This window comes from Bactrocera tryoni, chromosome 2 (assembly GCF_016617805.1).
Source record: "Bactrocera tryoni isolate S06 chromosome 2, CSIRO_BtryS06_freeze2, whole genome shotgun sequence".
In the NCBI taxonomy this organism is placed as follows: Eukaryota; Metazoa; Arthropoda; class Insecta; order Diptera; family Tephritidae; genus Bactrocera; species Bactrocera tryoni.
The window spans coordinates 6,981,535-7,006,862 of NC_052500.1; the positions used below are offsets into that span (position 1 = coordinate 6,981,535).

Consider the following 25,328-nt stretch of genomic DNA (forward strand, 5'->3'; position numbering starts at 1 on the left):
ATTTATAACATCTTACTTCTGCGCATGTTGCTTGGATTTATTTACCGCCAGCTGCTTGCACTGTGCAACTAAATATTATTTTAATCATATTTTACAAACATACATATGTATGTACATATATATGTACATACTTATGTCTATAATTTTTGCAGTTAACATACTCCAATTCAATTTTGAAAATCACAGTTTATTTTATAACTATTTGAAAAGCGCAAACACACCGTTAGCAGTTTTCATTTTGACTTTAGGAAACAGCCAATTTTTAATGTATTTAATTACAATTAATTTTTAATATTTTTTTTTAAGTTAGAAAGTTGCACACACATTTGCACCAATGGACAAATATATTAAAAAATATTCTCAAAAAATTATTTAAAAAAAAATTATTAAAAAAAAATTATTAAAAAAAAAAAAAATTATTAAAAAAATTATTTAAAAAATTTTAAAACTAAAAAAAAAAATATTAATCATTTCAAAATTAAAAAAAATAAATAAAATAAAAAAATAATGATAGTTAAAATTAAAAAATTAATTATTTAAAAATTAATATTTTATAAATATCAATATTTTAATAATTAATATTTTATAAATAATTATTATTTTTCAATTAAATTTTTTTTAATTTTGAAAATGATTAATATTTTTTATTTTCATAAACTAAACAAAAAAAAATTAATTATTTTAAGTATAATTTAAAATTAAAAAAATATATATATATTTTTAAAAATTTAATAATATTTTAAAAAAAAAATTTTTTAATTTTTTTGTTTTCAATTTAAATTAGTTTTAAATAATTAATTTTTTTTAAGTTTTGTTTTAATTTTAAATGTGTTGTTAAAATAATCTTAATATTTTTTTAATAAACTTTTTAAAACAATTTTTAAAACTAACTTTTTTCTGTAAAGTATAAGCGCTATACTAGTTATTTTAATTTTTTAACACAAACAAATTAACATTTTATGCGCGCAGACAACTTAATATTGCCTATAATTAATTTAAAAAACATTTTTTGATTTAATTCAAATTAAATTATTGTTTAATTACGCAACAAACTTAAATATACATTGTTATTAATTAAAAACAATTCATTTAATTAAAATAATTAAGCATGAAAAACCTTAATAAAGACATTTGCTTTAGCAACATTATATTTATATTTTTATTTGCAACAAATAATTAGTTTTATATTGAAACAAAAAATGCGCTTGTGTGTGTGTGTTTCTAGGTATTGGTGTTCCCGAAACCCATTAGCATATGTATGTGTGCTTTTAACATTAATTGGATTAATTTTTATTAAAAAACTAATAACTAGAAAATATTTATAATTATTATATGCGTTGTGTGTCACAAATCAGAAAACCAAAAATAAAGCAAACATTATTTTGCAGAAATTAACATAAACGAACTCAAGCGCTTTGGAAGACAGCGACTTTTGATGCGGTAGACTCAACAAATTTTAATTAAAACGGACTTAAAACTAATTAACTATGAAATAACATTTTTTTCTGTTTGTAATTAACACTTATTTGGTTTTCTTAGAAAAAAACACAATTCAAATACGTACAATAACAACAAGAACCGAATACACACAAATTATAGCGGAATCCATTTAAATCGCGGGAAGTTAAACGGATAACCTCTAATGGTTAAGAAAATCGCAACGAGAATTGCACATAATTAAAAATAAGCAAATAACTTCCATATACACCACGGCTAGCGCTTGCAGATTCCAATTTTCATTATTCAAAACAAATAAAATTCAGAAGACTTTCTATAATTTTGTAGAAAACTGCCTGACGCCACTCAAAATGCGACTCAATCCACGAACAATTCACTTTTCCTGCTTCCATTCATCAAATGATGATGGCTGCAGCCACTATCGAACTACATAAACACAAAACTACACACATAAGTATTAATTCCGACTAATAACCTGACCTGTTTTGGCATTTACTAATATGGTTTTATGGCTTGGCGGCTGTGCGCCGCTGCCACAGCCAGCAACAGCAACGGTTTGTTCATCACTAATATTGTTGTTGTTGTTATTATTCGTATTGCCATTTAAATGATTGGCATTGTTGCTATTGTTACGCGATATGCGGCGACGCAAACGATCACTGATATTCTCACAATTGGCGCTAGCATTGTTGTTGTTGTTGCTGCTGTTGCAGGCGCCTTCGCGCTTTATGCTCAGGCAGCCATCATTTTTGTAGAGTATAATTTTGTTGCAAGGCTTTTTCATGTTCTCCGCCACTGTTGTTGTTGTTTTCTCCATTGCCTTGTCATCGCTGTCCACCTTTATTTTGATACCGCTACTGCTGCTGCTGCCACCTTTTGGCGCACTTGCCGCCGACAATTGCTGCTCTTTCAGCACATTTTCATTGATGACATGCTCTTCATTATTGTTGTTGTGTTCTTGTTTGATATTTAATAGCAGCATTGCCGAAACATCAGCGACGTTTTCATTTTGTAGGTTGTCCTGCGCTTCGCAGGAGCTGCTCGTCGCCTTTGAGTTTTCTGCTTGCCGCTCATTCTGACTCTCTAATTCTTGCTCGGTCGACGTTGTTGCCGCTGTCGCACTCTCATCTGCGCCGCCCTCTTGTTCCACACTCAACTCCAAGTTGTCGTAGGAGGTGAAAAAGGCGACAGATTTCAGTTTTTCCACCGCATTGAAGTGCACGCGTGTGTGCTCTTCAATGTGTTCTTGTTTGGCATCCGTGTAGTCGCAATGTTCGCAGGTGAAAGCCTCCTTCTGATTGCTAATGCAGATGTGATGTTGCAGGTGCGCCTTGTAGAGCGTGGTATGCTTCGTCTCGTAGGGACAGTAGAGACACTTTTCCATTGGCGCCGGCGATGCAATGCTCGAGGTGAAATCGCTGCCGCCATCCACTGCCAAATCGCTGGTGGCCACCGAGGCGCTGGTCGATGGCATGTTCGATGAATCATCCGCATCGGCTGTGTTCAGCTCTTTTGGCGTGTGCGTCGGTGAAGGTGTGTGGCGTAATGCGGTACTACCACCCCCACCACTGCTACCGCCCATGCCAGACTCCAACTGTTTCTTCAGCAGCGAATTGGCGGTATCGAAATGCGCTGTTGCTGTCATTGTTGTCGCAGCTAATGTGCTCATTGTGGCTGGCGCGACGGATGAGGAGGATATGCTGGCATGTTGTTGTTGGTGTTCCTTGCATTGCTCATTCAAGTCATTGTCGACAATCCAGATGGTTTCGGGCGCTTGTTGCAAGCTCTTGGCTAGGGTGATTTGCATAAGTTTTGGCGGCGCATATTCGGCATCCTCGTGCACTTGCTTGTACAGTTCGGCATACTTGTCCTGATAGTTTTGTGTGTGCACATAACGGTGCTTCTGTATATAGGCTTCGTGTGCGGCGGCATAATCGCAGAATTCACATTTGAAGGCGGGTGCGGCGGTTTGCTTGCTGTTGCCCATTCGTGTCATTGTATCGCTGCCGCTGTGGTACTTCAGGTGATCCTCCAATTCCGCTTTGGCATTCGAGGTGTCAGTGTATTTTTGCATGTAGCGCGCAGGACATTTGGGGCAGTAAAGGATGCACTTAATTTGGTTTTCGGCAGCAGATTGTGCATTTATATGGAGGTGTTGTTGTTGTTGGGTGTTTAGTGCAGCTGCTTGCTGGGATTGGCGTTGCTGTTGTTGTTGCTGTTGAACGGCAGAAATTTTCTGCTTCAAAGCTGTAAGATCTATAGCTAGAGGCGAGTTCAATGATGAGGGGTCCTGAAAAAAATAGGGATGGTGTAATTATAGCATAAAAAAGATCTATGTCTTGATTTCAATGACAAGTGTTTGAATAAGGTGTTAGATTACAACAAATCGCTTTACCTGTTGCGCCTGTGCGACGGCCGCTAGTTGAAGGGCCATGCTGAAGTCCATGGAATTGATGGCGGCGCTTATGCTGTTGCTCATTTGATTGGACGCGCCCAAATTGTGTTGTTGATGTACGGTGCGCATGTGGCTGCTCAAATGTTGTTTCTTGGCGCAGACGAAGGTGCACAACGAACACTCGTACTGCGTCGGCTTATGCAACGAGATGTGATAATTCATTTGCGACTTACTCTCCGAGATGTAAGGACACATTGGACATTTTTGCTGCTTGCATTTGGAATTCAATTGCTGTTGTTGTTGTTGCTGCGGCTGTTGTGCCTGCGACGATTGCGATGACTGCCCGGCAGCTGAGTTGCCAACACCTGGCGGCAAGCGCGTTATTTCAATTTGATCATTTTGCTGCAATTGTTGGTGCAACAACAAATCCTCGCTGCTGAGGCCGAGCGCAGCTGCTGCAGCCACGGCTGCTGCCGCTGAACCATTGCCAGCTGAATTGGCCGCTGCTGCAGCAGCCTTATATGTGGCGGCTATGTAAGCAGCGGCAGCTTGTTGCAATTCTTGCGGTGTGGTCGCGGCATTGGCGGCAGCGGTGCCAGCCAGTGGTGAATGCAATAGGTGCTGTTCGTTTTTGTTGTTGCTCATAAGTACAGAGTTGCCCGGCGGAACCGACATGTTGTTCAAATGTGGTGATTGTTGCTGTTGATGTTGCTGCTGCAGGTGCTGTTGTTGTTGCTGTTGTAAAGCTTTGAGTGTTTGCCCGTAATTGGACTCATTCGTGGCGCCGTTGCCGAGCGGTCGATAGACGGGCGGCGCGTTGCGTTCGTTGCTGTTGACGCTGCGATCAAGGGTTTCGATGCGTATGTCGCCAGCGTGTTTCAAGCGACAATGCCGCTGCAGGTGCAAGAAAATAGAGAAAAATCGCGGGTAAGACAAATATGCTTGCAATTAATTATAAATACAGTTTACTATTAAAATACAAAAATTTTTGAAAAATATTATAAGAAAGTCATAATCAAAAAAATATGTAGATATGTATGAAAAATAAATAAGAAACGAAATACTACAAAGCAAATGTTTGGCCTGAATACATAGTTTGTATAAATATGCTATTATATAGTAAATATGTATTTTTTTTTGAGACATTTGCTAAATTTATATTTTTACAGACAAATATAACCCAGCAAAAAATACTTCTCTAATAAAAATGAAAAAAAAAAAAATATTTTTCAGGACATAGTATTTAAGCTTATGACTGTGGAACAAAAATACTTCCTCGGCGTAAACACTTAAGAACCTTATTGGACGGGCACTTTACGAAATGTATACGATGAAATGAGTGTTTAATTTTAATGCGCACCAGACACCTGCACTAATACATACAATTAAATTACTATACACATATATTTTTGATGAATGTTGTGTTAAATGAAATTAAAAATATATGTAATTGATAAAAAATACCCAAACCCAAAATGTATGCGAATATTTTATTACTAACTTATCTTATTTTTTAATGCTGAATTTTTTCTAGTTGATGAGGAAAGGCATGAGTTTTTTAGCTTAAATATAATGCATATATTTACTAGCGACCGAAAACCAAATGTTTCAAGATATTTATGGAAATATGATACTAGCGCCGTAACCCTCGTATCACTGTGTTATTTGTATGCGATTATTATTGTACACAAAAGACAAAAATTATATAAATCCAGCGTATATTTACCAGTAGGACGATAACAATTCTCTATACAAACACAATAGTTGCCATGATTGGGTGGTTGGTGTTATTGTAATATATATAATATATTTTTTTTTGTACTACTGCGACGTGCAACAAGCGGACGAAATAAAATACGAAATTTTTGAGGCTTTCTAAAAATTAGCATAATGAAAAAATTTGGAGTAGATAAAAAGCAATGGTAAAGATTACGTAGACCCAAAAATTCTCGTACTGTAGTAGCTCACATAAACTCGCGCTTAATACTGAGAAATTTTTTGAACTATTATAATTTTCTTCTATTTTTTTAATTTCTTGGTTCAAACTATTATCAACACATAATTTTTGCGTTTTGGATAAATGATTGATGTAATTTTTGCCTCAAATTTTAAGGTTAAACTTCCAAAAGGCCGTTTAAAATTTAATACTAGGGAGCGAGAGAAAGCAGTGAAAACTTTTGTGTTTTTGTACCATTCATTCAAAGTTGATATTACTCTTTTTTTCAATGTTACTTTTCTTTTTTTTAATTTATATCCGTACTACTAGACATATCGGCTAACAATGAGTTGAAAATTAAACTCTTCACTGACACTTCAAGATCAAATTTGATTCGGACTAGTAACTGGTATAAACTGCATTTGTATGGCGAATTTTACCAAGAAAAAAATTGAAGAAGTTTGTTTGAAATTTTCTGCTTCCAATAGAATCACATCTATGGGCGTGGTTGTCATGAAAACTTGCGTCGTCCACCTATGTTTATGATATCGTCATAGTCAATATCATCGAAAAAGTTAATATAAGAGATTTCTTATCTCTCAACACTACTCACAAAAGGAGAGAAGTTATGGTTGACAACGTAGCTTAGGACCCCGCATTCATCAAATGCATCAGTACAGATGAAGAGACGTGAGTTTATGAATAAGAAGTCGGAACTTCAACAAAATAGCGAATGGTCCTCTAAAATGCACCGAAACCGAAATTCGCGGAAGGCTCCGACAGTCATCCAAGACGAGACTTATAACAAGTCTATGAGTAATTGGAAAAACGTGTTGGTTTGCTTTTATTGGCTCGAAAACTATTTTCATAATAAAGATGTGTATTAAACTACGTTGAACTGTTTTTGTTTTTCGTCAATCCGGGTCAAATTTGATCATATGCCAATTGGCATAACAGCTAAGAACGAGTTGAAAATTGATATTGGAATTCGTATGCAGATCAGCTGTTACGCCTTATTAGAACATTTAATTATGCTAAATACAATCTAAGTAAAAATATAAGCCGCACGATATTTGCGTTTAACTAACACAGCTACGTTGTTGTTGTTAAACAAAATAGTTAAAGTATATAGCACTAAAAGAAAGTAAAATGTATGTAAAATGAAAGTGAATGGCAAAAATATTCGGATTGTTTTTGTTTGTTTGTTTTTGTTTTAGGATTAGTACATATACCGAGTAAGTATAAAAATACCTGAATGACATGCTTCCAATTCGATACTTGATGACAATGACCGCAACGATACGGCGACGGTTCACGTCGCTCGCTGTCGTTTACTAATAAATTACTACAATTGTTATTTTGACTTTGATTGAGATTTTGTGTGAGATTATTGAAATTGTTTGCTGTTGCATTTGCCGAAATACACGACGATGCCGATGGCGGTGACAATGTGATCGCATTGGAAGCATAAAGAGCTGCTGCCGCCGCTGCCGCCGCCGCCGCTGTTGCCGACTGAGCCGAACTTAATAACAAATTACATGAAGTTGATGATGATGCACCACCACTAGAATGGCCAGCAGTTGTGGGACTGCTAGCTAATGTTGTTGTTGAATTTGTAGTAGTAGGTATGGAAGTATTGCGAATTAAACTAGTAGAAGTAGTAGTAGTAGTAGGATTATTAGAACCAAATATAATACCACCAATACATAGACTATTCTTATTATCACTATGAGTCATTTGACTAGCAATGACACCACCACCACCACCAACAACACTACCACTACCACCATTATGATTGTTGGACATAGATGTAGCACCGATGAGACCCATTTGCAAATGATATGGATTGTTGTTAGCGCTTTTTACACCAATGGCTGCTGTAGAATTGGAAGGAGTAGTTGAAAGTGTAGTTACTGTTGTGCCACTGGGTGTATTGTGTTGTGCTACACCAGCATTTGGTGATGCTAGCACCGATGATGATGATGTGGAATTTGCATCTGTTGTTGCGTTTGCGCTCGTCGGTGAACCAAAGACACTGTCATTTGTATTCGTTGCGGCGCTGTTGTGTTTCATAACTGCAAAAGCACCCATAACCAAATTTTTACAGTTATTATTGTTATTAGTAACACCACCAACACTACCACCATTGTTGTTGTTGCTGTTGATTGTTGTAGGCGAATGCACGGGATTGCGTAATGATGAATTGGATGATGATGTGTAAGTGCCGCGCGGTGAGGTCAACAAGTGCTGCAACGATGATGCTGATGTGGGCGTACCGACCATACCAACACCACCGTTCACATTATTGCTGCCAGAGGACTTGGGAGAAGGCGATGTCGCTGATGACGACGCCAAATTCGCTATGCTTATATTATTTTGATTGTTGCTGTGTTGTTGTTGTTGTTTGGGCGACGTAGGCCTTGTGGCACTTGCCTCGTTTTGTGTCGCTTTCTGCTCACCGTGCTCTAAAATAGAAGCAGTTGCTTTTGCTGGACTCTTGCCGGCGAGTGTTAGCGCTAAACAGCCGAGTGGTGAATTGGGTGAGGCACCCTGTATAGCTTGTTGTAGTAGGCCGGCAGATATTATGGAATGCTGTTGATCATTATTGTTGTTGTTGGTTGGTGTACTCGAATTAGGTTGCTGGGAAAGGCACATTGCGGCGAGAACTTTGTTCATATAAATATTTGGATTCACAGCCACTTGAAGTGGTGTGTTGTGTTGTTGTTGCGAATTCGCAGATTTCGGCGAAGTTGTTGCTGTTGCTGTTACAATCGGGTAATTGGCATCCTGATAGTGTATTTTGACGTGGGCGAGTACCGCATCGCGATTGGTATGCCTGAAGATGGGAGAAAAATGAGAAATAAATAATTTGTTTATGAAAATTAATGTTAAAAACTACAAAAAAAAAAATCAAAAATAAAAATAATTCAAAAAAAGGTAATAAGTTGAATATTTTACTTACCGAAAACTGCATTTACGGCAACGATAGAAAGTTTTCTTTTCATTCCCCTCCTGTCGTACGTCCGTGACGAGATCATCACTTGGCTTCATGAGCGGCGGTGGCGAACGTTTCACCGCCGAAATCGTAACTGAAGGCGTAATCATGGTTGCTTGACCTTGATCCGAATCCTTTTGCTGTTGATGCTGTTGTTGCGCCATAGCAGCATTCATCATCGTAGCAAGGAAAGGTATACGTATGAAACTCTCGTTTAATTGATCACCACTATTATTGCCACTACCGCCATTGCTTGATTTGGATGGTATTGGTTCGAGGGTTATGTCCTCCTTTATGCCATTCAAATGTGTGGATGTCAATGCATTCGGCACCACACCTTTGTTAAAATCATTGATGAAGGAAAGCGAAGCGACCTGATTGGGTGTCATCTCGCCCGATTTCATTAATTTTGGATCACCGTCTTCTTCGGTTACTTTCATCAAGGTTATATATTTATTGTATTTGGTATAGTTGCGACGACCGGTCTCATCATTCATCAAGACACGTGCATTCTTGTGACTCGGATCGCGTATGGTCTTTAGGCGTATGTGCTTTGTTATATCCCAACGCCAATTGGAACGGTACGAGCAGAGCGAGCATTCAAACGGTTTCTTATTCAAATGACCCACGATGTGTACGTGAAAGCGGGAAGCTGTGGAAGCCCAAAAGGAACAGTGTGGACATTTGTATACCTTTTTCAATGAAGAATTAGCTGCTTCCTCTTCGGGTGTCATCTTTTTCGTTACCTGCAGATAGTGAAAGTTTCAATTTTCATTTTATACAAATACTCTAACCAATAGCTAAAGATGGTTAAGAGCATGAGAGTGCTTTTATAGCAACGATAAGATAGCATACAAACTCACCTCGCCATAACCTGGTGCCGTTTCAACACCATAATAACTATTCTCCTCACATGTGGCACTACTGGCGCCATGTCCACTGCTGCCCGAAGACTCCATCGTGTTGTTGGCTTGTCCGCGGCTATCTGAGCACTGGCTGCCTTCACGTTGTCGCGGCTCACCGCCCGGAATTTTATTCCAAATAAATACACGATTCTCCATAGGATGTTGTTCAGTATTGGAATCAGCGCAACCAACACGCCCACCATTGCTCTCACCAGAGAGTGAATCAAATGAATCATTACCACAACGACTCGCTTCTGTGCATTGTTTGAGATGATTCAATAGATCGGCCGACGATTTGCAACGGTGGCGACAATGCTGACATCGTGTCGAACCGGTGACACTCAAATTCAGTGCCGAATGTGACTGCCGATCATCGTCATCGGCAAAATCAATTTCCAAACGATCATCAGCATCATCTTGCTCCTCTTCGATGTCATCTTCGGCGATTGCGGCGAAATTGCAACTTTTACGATGTATTATCGATTCGGATAAGCATTTTGCCATATGACCGCAAGGGCAGATCAGATTTTCATTGGGTCCTGTCAGGGCAGAGGACTTAAGTTTGTCGAAAAAGCTGCCACCAGGTGTGGACTTCTTCAGCAATAAACTGCGTGAGGCGTGACTTGAAGTGGACGCGACCGTGGGGGTAGGTGACAATTGGGCGGCATCCGTTTTCTCAAGTATTTCGGAAATATGTTTGTCATTGAGGAAAATGGAAGCAATATCGGTAAGAGAGCTGCGCGGTGTGGCAAACTCTTTTGAAAGGTTCATAATGCTGAGAAAATACAAATGAAAAGAAAGTTTTATTTAGTAAATTATTTTCGACATATTTAGATTATCTTTTAATTTTTTTCACCAAAAATTTTGTACATGAAAATTTTATACTCACTTAGATCCGCTATTTTTCGGTATCGGAATGAGATTCGGTATTGGTCGCTTTGCTTTTGGCGTTTGTGCTAAACTTACACTTTGATTATGCACGGAAGACGTGTCGGAGGAGCCGCCTTTCGCCGACAAGTCGGTGGGTTCGTCGTCATCGTATTTACTACGTTTACTATATGGTTCTGCGGTCATTAAAGCTTCATCGTACTCGTCGAGATTATTATTATTGTAATGATCTTCTATTAAATCTACAGAATCGCTAAGGAAGTCATCGCATAAGTCCGTACCACCGACTTTGTTGCGTCGACGCGCCAATGACATGCCCGCTGCATGTCCCACTGGTGGCACATGATGGTTCATTTCGTGCACAGTCAGCGATTGCTTGATGTCGGCTGTGAAATCACAGGCGGCACACTTGAATGGACCAGCACCACCATGATTTTTCATATGTCGATCGAGATTCCATTTGTAGGGTGTGCGAAAATCGCAAGTGACGCACTTAATCATAGGCATTGAGTGATATTTAACATGTTTGCTAAAGCGAGCCTTTATATGTGTTACATACGAACACTTCTCACAGCGGAAGAATTTCGTTTTACAATGCTCATCCATTTCATGGTCTAACAATTGAGCGCGGAATAAGGTTGTGAAATCGCAGAGGCTGCACTTCAAGAGCCTATTCTGTGAGGGTTCATCGCCCACATATGACAATGAAACGCCACTGGAATGCAATGCTGCAGAGGTAGCAGCATCAGTACCTTGTCCCGATGAAACCGAATCGGTGGGTGATGAAGACAACTCGATGCTGTGGGTGTTGATATTAAGCGACTGCTGATGCGCGGGTGGCAATTGAAATTCCTTTTGGCTATTAATGACGCTATTGCTACTGCCATTTGTAATGACATTGGCATTGTTGCTATTATTGTTTATTGCATTTATTGGCGATTGACGGCGTTGTGTTTCCGTAGCTGCAGCAGCGTTTGCTGCCTGCATTTCTTGTTCGTAGGCGTTTTGTGCTTGTTGACGGACTTCAAGCTCACGTTCACGCTGTGCTTGCAATTCCCGTTCATAGACAACGGCCATGAGAGATTCGCGTTGCAGTTCCAGTTCGCGTTTCACCTAATGTGTTAGATAAAAAAATATTATTTATATTTAATTCTTTTACGTAAATAAATTCGTTTTTGCAATATATTGATATTTAGAATGTAAGAAGCCGCTACTACCGATTTCATTGCGGAAAACTTTTTTCACCTACTTTTTAAATATACACTTATATAATTTTCTTTATTATATTTTTTGGCTCACCTGCTCATAAGTTGGCATGCCTTCCGTCATTCCCATATTACTACCGCCGCTGTTCATTTCCAAAGGCGCACTTCCCAGACCAACACTTTGCTCTAGTTTTCGTTTGCGTGCCTCCCGACTCATACCACGTTTGCCACGCGGCTGTCCATGACCACCGGTCACACCATCGGTGCAGCCGTGCACCATTTTCATGTGTCGCACCAACTTTTGGAAATGTCGCGACGCGTACAAACACAATTTGCACTTATTGATGACAATCTTTTCACCATGTACATCGCGCAGATGGGTTAGATGATAACGCGGATTCTGTGTGAAATATGTGCAGTAACTACAGCTGTAATTTCGCTTGATTTTACATTGTGGAAGCCCCTCATCCTTTAGTTCCATCGCCTGTTGTTGTGCTACCGCCGAAGCAGCCGCAGCATTTTGTTGCTGTTGTGCGGCATTATGGTGTTGTTGCTGTTGTAGATGATATTGCGCCGCTGCAGCCCGATAACGTTCGAATTGTTCCAACGTGCTATTTGATAAGTTCGCAGCGTTTATCGACTGTTGCTGTTGTTGCTGCAATGGCGAAGGACTACTGTGTTTGTTGTTGTTTAGATTATTTGTGGAAGCGGCACCCTGATCCAAGTACAATTGATTGCCACTGACGACACTACGCACTATAAGCGTGTCGCCGGAGCGTTGCACCATCGAGGGCAGTTCCATAACTTGATTTTCTAACCAAGCCTATCGGGTTGTAAGTAGCTTTCGTTGTTGCTTTGCAACTGCAATTAAAAGAAAAAAAAAACAAAGAAAATAATATTAATTATTTTAAATTCACGCAAAAGAAATGCACTGCCAGCATATTGTAAATTGAATATTTTTTCGCAAATCTATTAACCTCAATTAAATTCGAAATAAATGGGTAATTTCCACGCTTGCTGGCGCAATTTTATATAATTTTCTTGACTTCTTCACTAGTGCGTAATAAAAATTTCTTTGGCCCAAATCTTGGCTCATACGATCGGTTCGAGTTTCTTCGGGGCAAGTAAATTCCATACCAAGGTGAATCCAGCTGAGTAGGCGCGCATAAACAACGGCTAATTAGATTCTGATTCGATTTGCCAGCTGTTGAATGGCGGCAAAGTTGGCCGGCGCAAGTGTTTATTTGTTCGATTTATGTACGTATGAACAAGTGTTGCGTGCGCTAGACAGCTGATTGAGTGTGTTTATTGTTGATTGTCGCTTTTCGAATGACAGTGGGGCAACAAATTTTGGGTACATATTTAAATACATTGAAGTTTGTATGGATGTGTTAAATGTAATGAACTGAATCTATTTTTTATTTATGTCGAGGATTAGCATTAGCTTTATATGATGATGTGAAAAAATATTTTTTCCAATAATATATTGAAATTTCACTCAAAACAATTGAAGGCAATTGCTGCGAAAACAGAAAGAAACGTTATTTTCGACTGCACCAAAGAACAAGTGCATTTTATTTAGTCTGAAAAGTTATAAAAAGATCTTTATCTTGATTGACATACTGATATAAACTTCTAACATATGTACGTCTTCTTTGGCTTTTAAATACATGACCTTTCATCTCAGTGCTTCGTACGCAGAGCGTTAAAAATCAGTTAATAATATGTGTATATAAAAAGCTTTAAGGATACACCTAGCCAAGTAGTAGACGGACAAAGGACATACAGAAAAAGCGACAAAAATCAAATAAAATCAAAATGGAAATGAAAATGATGACAAAAGCACGAAACAATAATGAAACTTGAGTGAAATTAGTGTATACTATAACTGACTAACTAACTAGCTGAAGGCACGTCCTCATGCAGATGAGCAAAATAACGTCGAGGTCGAGCAAGTATACTCATAAGCACACACAAAAGAATATAGCAGCGAAATGATGCATTTGGGATGACGCGAAAGGACATTAAAGCAGGCAAGCGAACATGCCAAAGCATTAAGAAGACAACAGCGGCGACAAAGGGACATAAATGACATTAAATCGATAGTTTTTCCAGCAACGAATTGGGGCAAGTGAAAGAGTAATCATATAAATATGTATATACATATGTATATATCCTCAATTTACATTAGTGCATATATACGTTGACCAATTTTAAAACTCATTTTACAAGTACATAACCATATTTACATATTTATACGTACATACACACAAATAGTAGTTGCAAATGTGTTGGCAATAAGGGCGAATGGCCTACTAAAATGCACTGCAGGGACACTCTCGCTGCCAATTACGTCGGCACAGTCACATGCTGTACATATACATATGCATATACATACATACACACATATGTATTTATAAACAAGCAATAATGGCATCATAGATGTTGAGAGAGGCATAAGGTCTTGAAGGAAAGCAGGAAACGTGACGGTTGTCTGCTTTCTGGGTCAATGCTGAGTTGACATCGACACCATTCGATGCCAGCAACAACAACAATACCACTTATTGTCAAAAAAAATAATCGAGTCACGTTAATTTGTTTTATCAGCGACAATAAATTCAGACATTTCAGAATGCCAATAGGCATGTTTTTGTTAAAAACACTTTGTAAAATATTCTTTGTCTTATTATTTGTAATAGAAAAAGCTTAGAGGAGCTGAAGTGGGTAGTTTTTAAGGAAATATATATCTCTGCATCGAATCCGACAAATGAGTAGTTTCTTGCCGAGAAAAAGACGTGTACAAAATTTCAGACCCCAGTATCTCAAAAAATTAGAGATTTTTTCGCGTAGAGACGGACATACTGTTTTCTGGTTGATACTAGCTATAGTTCGTATGTTGCGTTAATTATACAAAACAAACTATGTCAGTATATATTATTATAGGCTATTAGAAAGTCTTAAAAGCAGCTGCCTACAAAAGTAACCACAGTAATTCTAAATGTCTATGTAATTAAGAAATCGGATTGAAAATTTAGTCTTTGTGGTATAAACACACAACACAATTGTTGTGCAACACAATGCCGTTAAAACCACAAAACTTGCATATGTATGTATGTATTTGGTACATACTTTTTTGTATGCATTTATAAATGTGTGTAAATTGCTTTCCATTCAGCATTTCTGTTGAGCAGTCCTTTGGGTGCCATTTTGCGGAATAGCGTCTGTAAATGCTATCATTAATTGTCGGCTGCTTCCAACAGAAGTATTCGTAATTTAAGGTTACAGTATACATATATGTATGTGTATACATATGTACAAATATATTTGTATGTATAGATACCAACAAGTATGTATAAATGAAGGAATGTTTAAATAATCACTTTTCTAAATGCTCTGCAAAACAATAAACGGTTATAGTTTACATACATAAAAACAAGGCCCAGACACATCACATCGCGACGCGACAGTCGCCTAAGCACTGAACAGGCACGGCGCCTGCTTCACTTATATAGAGCCAGCTGCAGCCAGTTTTCCGCGAAGTCTTCTTCACATCATATCGCGGCGCGACGGTCGCCTAAGCACTGAATAGGCACGGTGTCTGCTTCACTTATATAGAGCCAGCTGCAGCCAGTTTCCCGCGGAGTCTCCTTCACATCACATCGCGGCGCGAGAGTCTCCTAAGCACTGAACAGGCACGGCGCCTGCTTCACTTATATAGAGCCAGCTGCAGCCAGTTTCCCGCGAAGTCTTCTTCACATCACATCGCGGCGCGACAGTTGCCTAAGCACTGAACAGGCACGGTGCCTGCTTCTCTTATATAGAGCCAGCTGCAGCCAGTTTCCCGCGAAGTTTTCTTCACATCACATCGCGGCGCGACAGTCGCCTAAGCACTGAACAGGCACGGTGCCTGCTTCTCTTATATAGAGCCAGCTGCAGCCAGTTTCCCGCGAAGTCTTCTTCACATCACATCGCGGCGCGACAGTCGCCTAAGCACTGAACAGGCACGGTGCCTGCTTCACTTATATAGAGCCAGCTGCAGCCAGTTTCCCGCGAAGTCTTCTTCACATCACATCGCGGCGCGAGAGTCGCCTAAGCACTGAACAGGCACGGTGCCTGCTTCACTTATATAGAGCCAGCTGCAGCCAGTTTCCCGCGAAGTCTTCTTCACATCACATCGCGGCGCGACAGTTGCCTAAGCACTGAACAGGCACGGTGCCTGCTTCACTTATATAGAGCCAGCTGCAGCCAGTTTCCCGCGAAGTCTTCTTCACATCACATCGCGGCGCGACAGTTGCCTAAGCACTGAACAGGCACGGTGCGTGCTTCTCTTATATAGAGCCAGTTGCAGCCAGTTTCCCGCGAAGTCTTCTTCACATCACATCGCGGCGCGACAGTTGCCTAAGCACTGAACAGGCACGGTGTATGTTTCATTTATATAGAGCCAGCTGCAGCCAGTTTCCCGCGAAGTCTTCTTCACATCACATCGCGGCGCGACAGTCGCCTAAGCATTGAACAGGTGCAGTGCGTGCCTCACTTATATAGAGTTGCGTACAACGTGGTCTGACCCCAGTATGAGCATAAACGTTTTTGTCAATGCCTCTACTCAAGTTATGTTACGAAACTTTTTTTCAGAAATCATTGATATAGTATAATTGAGTAAATTTATATCCGACATAGAAATATGGACCAAGCTATGTATATATTAAATAATATTTTCTGCACTTGAAATGTAAAAAAAAAATATGTGTTTTGAAATTTCAACCGAAAACGGGTATTATAAAAAAACATATGGATAAAATATATGCACATAGTATGTACATCAGAAATGTTTGAAATACATATATATTTTATATTTCACATTTTAATAACATGTGATTATTTATATTTCAAAAATACTTGACTTTAGTATAAATGTAAAAAAAAATAATAAGTTGAAGACCCTAAGCAAAATTATTTAAAATTCCGAAAATAATTTCCAGATATTCTAGTATTTTTATTTAGTAAAACTCTACAATCCAATTCTCATAAACATACAAGTTAGTTCATTTCGAAAATGAAATTAAAGTGTTAAAAAAATATTACTTTTTGCTGTGCATATACATACATATGTATATGTACGTTGAATGTTAAGTGTTTATGCTTCTTGAACCACTGTTGAATTAAACACGCGTGAAAAATGGCAGAAACAACAATGCTTAACGCCTTCATCGCAATAAAGCATAAAAATTGTTTGCATAGCACCCAACAAGCGTTTAAGAATTGTAAATGTAATAACTGAAGCAAATGCCTGCTTGATGGGTAGACGGTGGCGTATACGTAACATTCATTTATACGCACAAAAAGATTTTTCGAATTTGCTTCGTGTACATATTTAATGGGCAGTCACACGTTGGCTCTTGAGCTTAATACAGTAACGCCGACATACCACGAAATCCATTTAATACAATAAACTTGTTGCTTTTGCAATATTAATGCCATATTTTTAATCTGTGGCATTTGGTAAAATTTTTTACCTTAATGAAATATCCGTTACATTGTTATTTTACCGCCTTTTTGGCTTTTATGATTTTTTCTGTACACAAATACATGTTTTTTTGCTTGCACGCAATTTCCTTGTCGTTTAAGCAACTTAAAGCATTTCGCAGGCAAGGGAACGTAAAAGTTCGACGTTGGCGACAGTTTCTAAATTGTGATAAATTGATATGTGCGGCAAGTGCTACTATTGTGGTGGCTTCTATCTTGAAGTAATTGTGCATGTGGTAATGAAATTTTTTAGATGTTACGTTTGAGCGAAATAACCGAGAGGAAGTGTGAAAATTAAAGCAACAATGAAATTTTATCTCATTATTTATTGTTAACTTCATATTCAATGTTGTTGTTGCAGTCGAGTGCTAAATATATAGAAGAATTAAAAAAAATGTTGCCTACAATTAGGAGCGTCACTCTTATTTAAGCTAAGTTACACACCTCAATTAATACTGTAAGTATTTATGCTTAAGCCAAATATCTAAAAATCGGAGAATTTGCTGATGTGTCGTTTTATTTTTAATAGAAATTATATCTTTCTTTATAGAAAATATTTTTTACTTCCAAATTTAGATGAAAACTAGAATAAAATGGCGGGCCAATAGTCAAATTATGGATTATTTCAAGTAAAACAAGGAGCTACTCTTTTATTGTGTATTTTTTGTCAAAATTATAAAAGCAATGGGGCCATTTTAATAAAAAAGAGAATCTAGCTGCAGATCACATATAGAGATTTTAGAAAATAAGACGCAATGCCACTAAAATATTACACATAAGGTATACATATATAGGTATTAAGGTTGAGCATGTAACTTCACATATTTTTTTATTTATTTTTTTTTTTAATTTGTAGCTAAATGCAGTTTTTTCACGCTTAATATGCTCCATTCATTCGCTCACAGCAATAAGTGCCAGAGCAGCAGTTGAATGCTTTAAATGTGTCAAGGCAAATTGGCAAAAGGCGGGGAGTTGATGAGCGTGCTTCAGCTTATTTAGTTGATAGTGAAATCAAGGCGCTGACTATTCAACGGCTCAGGCTCGGCTATTCGAAGCTGATGAACAGAGAAGCGTGCGCGTTAATGACATTTAATGAAATGTAAAGAAATTGATGATGAATAAACAGTTACATTTTGAAAAATTAAATGAAATAAATAAATAAACTTGAAATAGAATGAGTAAAGTGATAACTGGGGCGTAAGAGACATAAAAGTTGTGCGCTTTGAGGGGAAATGAAAGGTTTAAGCTGCGAAAAAGTGCTGCATGTGGTAAATTTGGGTGGAGGGGATGGAGGGTAAAAGTAGTAAAAAGAAGATCGCATAATTTGATATGTGTGTTGGTTTGACAGCTGCCCGAAGTATAGGTATGTAATTTGAAGAAGCAGAAATTACGTGTAAAACACTTGTCATTATGGATAACTGTGCGAGAGGTATGTGATAGCTGTCGCTTAATGTGGCAGCAAGGAATTAATAACGACTTCATTTAGAAAAAATAATTAATTTAACCAAAATTTTTTTTTTTTTGTTAACAAAAATCAACAACAAAACAAGAAATTAAAGCAAAAGTTCGTTATATTGTAGGTAAGCGTTGAAGTAATCTGAATATATTGTAGACATTAATTCAGCTTTAAAAAAATATTAGAATTTTCTAAAAAAAAAATTGACACCTAAAACGGACGCCTCAAAAAGGGAAGTGTAAAGCAACAAGAAACTACTTTTTAGCAATTTTACCAATAATTTTCAAAAATTTTTGCTGCATGGAATTTGAATACGATTTCTCTATGTATGTACATCGATAAATGTTTGGATCCATGTAATTACCAGTAGCAAAAGCCGCCAGCATCATATTGCTGACCAGTAGTTAATTTTGCAAACTAATTATAACAATTTTCAGACACACACATGTGCTCACATACTAATTCATGACGTATTGACTTAAATTAGTTTGCCAGCGTGAAATTGCTGTTATATATGGGTGTCATATCCTTGTGGTGAGTTGTTGCAAATGCGCTTGAAATTATATTGATACTTGTTTTTGTTGTTGTTGTTGTTATTATACGCCTATCACTATTGCTACTTGTTGTTGTTGTTATAATACGCCTATCGCTATTGCTACTTGTTGTTGTTGTTGTTGTTGTTGTTGTTATTGTATGCCTATCGTTACTCCTACTTTTTGTTGTTGTTATTATATGCCTATCGCTGTTGGCGCTGATTTGTTGCTACTAAATTTTTAATTGGCCTAATAAAATTTGCCACCGAAGCGCATAATGCGTAAGCAAGTGGCTGCAGGCGAAGTACAAATACAAGCAGTAATGCAGTTGGATAATAGATATGTAGGTAGATACAACTGTATTAAAGTAATCACACATATTTATATATCCTGATGCAAGGGTAAATAAAGATATATACGATACATACAAATAAATCACGAAAACACAAAATCAGAAGGAAAGGGGAAGAGAATATAAATAATTTTAAAGAAAAACATTAATTTCGGAGATTCACAGATTAATTTCTTATAACATAAAAGGGCTTAAAAGGACCCTTATCTTGACTTTGATCGATCAGTTTGTATGGCAGCTATATGCTATAGTGGTCCGATATGAAAAATTTTTCGGAAGATTATAGCATTGTCTTGGGTAATAAGCTCTGCCAAAATTCGTGACGATATCCTGTCAAATAAAAAAGTTTTTCATGCAAGCACACAATTTTGGTCGTTCACTTTGTATGACAGCTATATGCTATAGTGATTCAATCTAAGCCATTTGTTTGAAGATTGAAGCATTGCCTTCGACAATAGTCTATACTCAATTTCGTGAGGATACATGCCCAAATAAGAAAGTTCTCCATACAAGAGCTTCCTTTAGATCGATCAATTTGTTAAGAGAAAAGGCTAATTTCAAGCTTGAACATTTTGAGAATCGAAAAGGTAATATTTTAACCATTTATATGAAAACTGAAAAAAAATTGCATAATCTGCAACATACGACACACATAATAAATATATCCATATATGTATGTATATTCTGTCGATCTCACGGTTTCGGTTAAAACGCATGCAATTGTATGCGTGTATGTCATTTTGCCATTGTCACAGCATGAATTATTAAGTTCATTAACATCGATATTTGGCAAGGCATGCGCGGCCATAATTAACAGTTTCTCATTTGCCAGTTCCGAACAGCGGTTTCAGATTGCATAGCAACCAACACAAACAAATATGGAAACGTACACTTGCACATACATATGTTTTTATATGCAGAGAAATGTGTATAAACACATACGGATTTACATATGTATACTTACTAAATAATTACATACACCCAAAAAAAGCACATATGTAAGTGGTTCTGTAGGCTACACTTTGCTTCCATAATTCCTTCGCTGTTTACTCTGCCATGTTGTTGTTTAAATAATTTATTGTGTAATTGTTTAAGTTGAGAACGTTAATTTAGCGTCAGTTTAGTGTATAAACTCAAATATTCTATTTACACTAATCGCTTGTTGTGCAAATGTAAGCAAATAACTTGCGCCTGCCGTGGCGTATACGTAACATTTCAGTGCTCACGCAACTAATTACTAATTTATGCGCGTGATATTTGTGGAAAAAATATACTTAACACATTAATTATGTAAAAGTGGCGTTGCAAATTATGCATTTTCAAATAATAATTTTTTTTGTATATTCAAATTCGATAATTTAAATGCGTTTTGTGTTGCACTCGTGCTTAATTGCTGAGTTTTTGTAACTTACCACACTATTGGCGCTGGTTTAAAGGCTGCAAGAGAAAAAAGATAGAAAGGAAATTAGTATGGGATTTAAAAAATTTACGTTTTACGTATAAAAACTATTTGTTTGCTCAAATATGCTAATTATAAATAACCATTGTGGTATTAACTGCTGGCAAACAGATGTTGTGTAACGCTAAATTAAAGTGAAAACCAAATTTATACAAAAAAATTTATAGAAAAAAACTGAGAGATTTATTATTTATGTATTTGACAGTTATTTTCTGCTTGTTTGAACTTATAGAAGTATATGGTAACTCTGTAATACATATTTGTTAATTGGAAATTTTCTGGAAGGTACTTCCCATATGGTAACCCTAATTTTTTTTAAATAATTTTTTGTATAATAATTAGTTAATTTACTGGAAAAACGCGGTTGAAATATATGAGAATTTTTTTAAATATGGCAACCCTATTTTTTACTGGAAATACGCGGTTGAAATAAACGATTTTTGTTCAATATGGTAATCCAAATTTTTTAAAACAATTTTTTTGTATGTTAAATATAATTACTAGAAATACGCGGTTGAAATATTTGAAAAATTTTTCAATACGGCAACCCTAATTCTTAAAAAAATTGTTTCTGATTCAAAACTCTGTCGAAATTTGTGAAAAAAATATATTTCATAAAACTTTAAGTACAAATATTATTTTAGGTAGAGAATTGTATATAAATTTCAATTATTTTTCATGTTTGGCAACCATAAAAATATATTATAAAAATATCTCTTTTATGAAATTATGCGAAATGACTTTAGTACTTAATTTTTATTGAGATGTAAAAGTTTATATATAAAGCAATATAGTTTTAGTTCAATAATTCAGTCTTTAGGGTTGCCAACCTACACAATTATTTTGTATAATACCAAAAATTTAGTAAAATAAAATGTTTTTAAGTTGGTTATTTTTTTTATGTAATATGACTTTTATTAAGTTTTTTTTGTAGCATTGGCCACACTGTCAATTTTTATTATAGCGAAAAATGCTTAAAAATTGTCAGACTCGACAAAACTCGAAGTAAAGGAGTAAAAGGAGTATACATTTTTAAGTTTAGATTTTGAAATGGCATAGAGATCTCAAATAATTTTAAAACTATTCGAATTACTTTTAGTGTATTTTTAAACATTTGGTTATTTTTTACATTTATAAGTTTTGAATATATTTTTTTTATTCAAATTTAAATAAATTTAATTTTTTTCTGTATTCAATTTCGACATTTTTTTTTTGAAAGTATATATAATTTAATTAAAAAATAACTAAATTCTTTAAACTCAAACTCCTTCCACCGCCTGTCATACCCCGTTTGAGCCCATTTGAGAAATTACGAAAAGTTCGGCACTTTGAAGTTTCAACGCCTCGCAGCTAAACAGCGGAAAATAGCTGAACTTATCAAAAACCGAACGAACGGAAAACTTTCCAAATTTAGTGTCGCACAACACTTTGAACTTTTGCCGATTTCTAAATTAAGTTGTTGATGCGTCAGCAGCGAGCAAGCGGGAAGCAAGCCAACATCACTCGCCAACAGTTTGGTGGGTTGGAGTTGTCAGCAATGCAGGTAAGCAAATAAGAAAGCAAAGAGTAGTGAGAAAAACACATCTAAATGGATAAACAAATGGAAAATCAAAGTAAACAAAGAAAGTTTCTTGTTTGCTGTGTAAATAAAAGTATTGGAAATAGCAGCGGCGGAAATCGAAAATTAGACACCGGAAATACGAAAACCCAAATATGGCAGCAGCAGATGGCAAATTAGCGAATAATAACAAAGCGACGAAGTTCAAAACAAAGTACAAAAGTTGAAGTGTTTGGAATGTGAGATAATCTCAAAACACTTTGAAGGAAATGAAAAATGAGAGCAACTCAGAAAGAGCGTTTCAATTGAAAAGTTAAACTGAAAGTAAATCCATGACAAAATGCGGATAAAGCGTCGTTCCTGGCGATTGAATCGAAAACTTTGTACCTGTAGGAATTAATACAACAACAACAAAACAAGTCAAAACTTTGGTTTTCAAGTGAAAGTGCAGCTCAGTGTTTTTCAATTGAACGCCTTCGGTCACAAACACTGTTCCTTTGGGCCGTAGTTGCGAGCAAACTACTGAGGCTGAGAAGTCAGTTTAGAGACAGCGAACAAAATTGAGCATACGAACTCAAACTAACAGATAACAGTGGTGTTGGTGTCGTCGATTGGCGATTCTTACTCAAGAGTTGTCGGTTGTTGATTTGGGCAGTGTTATTTGGTTGTGTTTTGTATCTTAGTAATACTCGAAACCCGAAATAGCGACACAGAAGACATGGTGGGAATATAGTAACTACACAACTTTAGCGACAAACAGTTATCATTGTTGGAGCTCTAAACGGTAATATTTTTTATATTTGTATGCTTTCAATAGAATTCGAGAAAGTTTGGGATACTCATACAATATATTAGTGTAAAAAAAATCGTCAATTAGTCCGTACAATATATTGGCGAAAAAATAGTAAGTCCCGAATTGGTCCCGAAAGGTCCTGTGTTCAAATCCCGAATTTACGGGATTCTCAAAACTGATTAGAATGCCTTCTGAGTTCATTTGTGAAAAAAATAGTGAATACCGGATTAGTCCCGAAAAGTCTAGTGCTTAAATCCCGAAATTACGGAATTCTAAAAATTAATTATAATACCTTCGGAGTTTATTTATGAAAAAATAGTGAAATTACGGGGTTCTCAAAATTAATTGTAATGCCTTCAGAGTTCATTTATGAAAAAATAGGGATTTTTTTGTACAAATTTTCGTTAGTTCTAACATACCGAAAACACATAAAATTTGATTTTTTTCTTTGAAAAGTTTTGAGAAAAAATACTTAAATGGGATTAAAAAAAGGTGTTTTTTTTATATATATTTGTGAAATAAAATTTTTGTTGGGCTTTCACAGGCATATAGAAACAATATAAAATATTTAAAAATATATTTTTGAACTCCTCGTGCTTTTCAAGTTCGTGATCTTATAACGGAAATTTCTGCAAATACATATAGCACATGCAAACAACCTCCAACATTCACTTCACATGCAACACATTTTCCGTTCAATTAAAACCAAACGAAAAAAAAGAAAAACAAGAAAAAAAGTGTACAAGAAAAATTCCACAACAGGCCGTGTCACTCACTTGTTTGCTGACACTGTAAAAAATTGCCACGCACGCTATGCTACGAAAAGCTGAACGCACTTATGCGAAAATACGAATTTCACAAAATCTCACAACACATACAAATGTATACACACTAGTCATGCGTTGTAGATACAGTAAAAAAAACGAAAAGAGAACTTGCAACACTTGCTTGCATATGTTCGCTTTTATTTCCGTTCTTTCGGCAAATATATCGTTTTTTTTTGTTTGCTCTCTTTTTGGCACTCACACAATATTTTCGCTCTTTGAATGCAGGCGCTCACTTCAACGCGGCTTCTTCGTCATAAGATTGGATACACACATACACAAATTCCAAATTCTAAAACTCTTACATTTAGTATTTTTTTTTGTAATTTTGCTTAAATGTTTATTTTGTTGCCCGAAATTGGTCCTTCAGCGTTCTACGTTACCACAACACGACACTTCTGCAGTCCAACAACAACTGAGCGCGGTTAACAATTGCTGATGCTGATGGACTCTTCTTTTAAGCGGACTGCTGTTGATAATGTTGGCCGCAGCTGTTGCTGCTGCTGCTGCTCTTGCTTTTGCTGTGTCCTGCTTCTTGCGCTGTGGCTCCTGTTGGCTTAACACTGTTGTTGCAGCAGCGCCGGCTGGCTCGCTTTTGTGTTTTCTGCTTTTGATGAGTATAATTGGTGCGCATTTCTCTTGAATTGCGCGCTCTCCATCGCTCTCTTGTGGACGTGCTGTTGCTGAGTTGATCCAGGAGCATTTCTTACAGCAACTGCTTTCTTCGTGCTGTTTTGGTCCACTGAAGTTTTCCTTCGGTATTTGGATTCTTTATGTTTTATATCTTCGGCTTCGCTCTTCATTAGTGTTGTTTGCGTTGGTGAAATGTGCTTAACATCCCTTGCGGCTGATGGTAAGTACTCCGAATATTGCTTCTAAATAAGCAGCATGCAAGAATGCTAAGTAACAGTTTCACTGTTAAGCAAATGTTAAAGCCATATAAGTGTTTGGAAGGCAACTGTTAGTTTTTGCTTATCGCTGATGCTGACAGAAATTGTTGTACTTTTTGTGAAAATTATAAAATATTACTTGTTATGTAATTTTATTA

General features: G+C 36.7%; 1 protein-coding gene across 4 annotated transcripts in view; it reads right to left on the minus strand.

Moving 5' to 3' along the window:
* Nucleotides 1-912: 912 nt before the first annotated feature.
* The window catches only part of LOC120767293 (serine-rich adhesin for platelets-like), a 93,620-nt gene continuing 69,204 nt past the window's right edge, over nucleotides 913-25,328 (minus strand). Inside the window, exons 5-12 of one of the 4 annotated variants that reach the window (XM_040093174.1) lie at nucleotides 21,059-21,083; nucleotides 11,877-12,643; nucleotides 10,579-11,690; nucleotides 9,648-10,464; nucleotides 8,752-9,518; nucleotides 7,041-8,625; nucleotides 3,854-4,747; nucleotides 913-3,748 (exon numbers count right to left, since the gene is read on the minus strand). In XM_040093174.1, coding sequence (XP_039949108.1) covers nucleotides 1,916-3,748; nucleotides 3,854-4,747; nucleotides 7,041-8,625; nucleotides 8,752-9,518; nucleotides 9,648-10,464; nucleotides 10,579-11,690; nucleotides 11,877-12,584 — 7,716 coding nt within the window. In that variant the 5' untranslated portion in view covers nucleotides 12,585-12,643; nucleotides 21,059-21,083 and the 3' untranslated portion in view covers nucleotides 913-1,915. Of the gene's footprint in view, nucleotides 3,749-3,853; nucleotides 4,748-7,040; nucleotides 8,626-8,751; nucleotides 9,531-9,647; nucleotides 10,465-10,578; nucleotides 11,691-11,876; nucleotides 12,644-21,058; nucleotides 21,084-25,328 lie in introns of all 4 variants that reach the window. The other 3 variants (XM_040093177.1, XM_040093175.1, XM_040093173.1) reach the window with 3 other exon arrangements.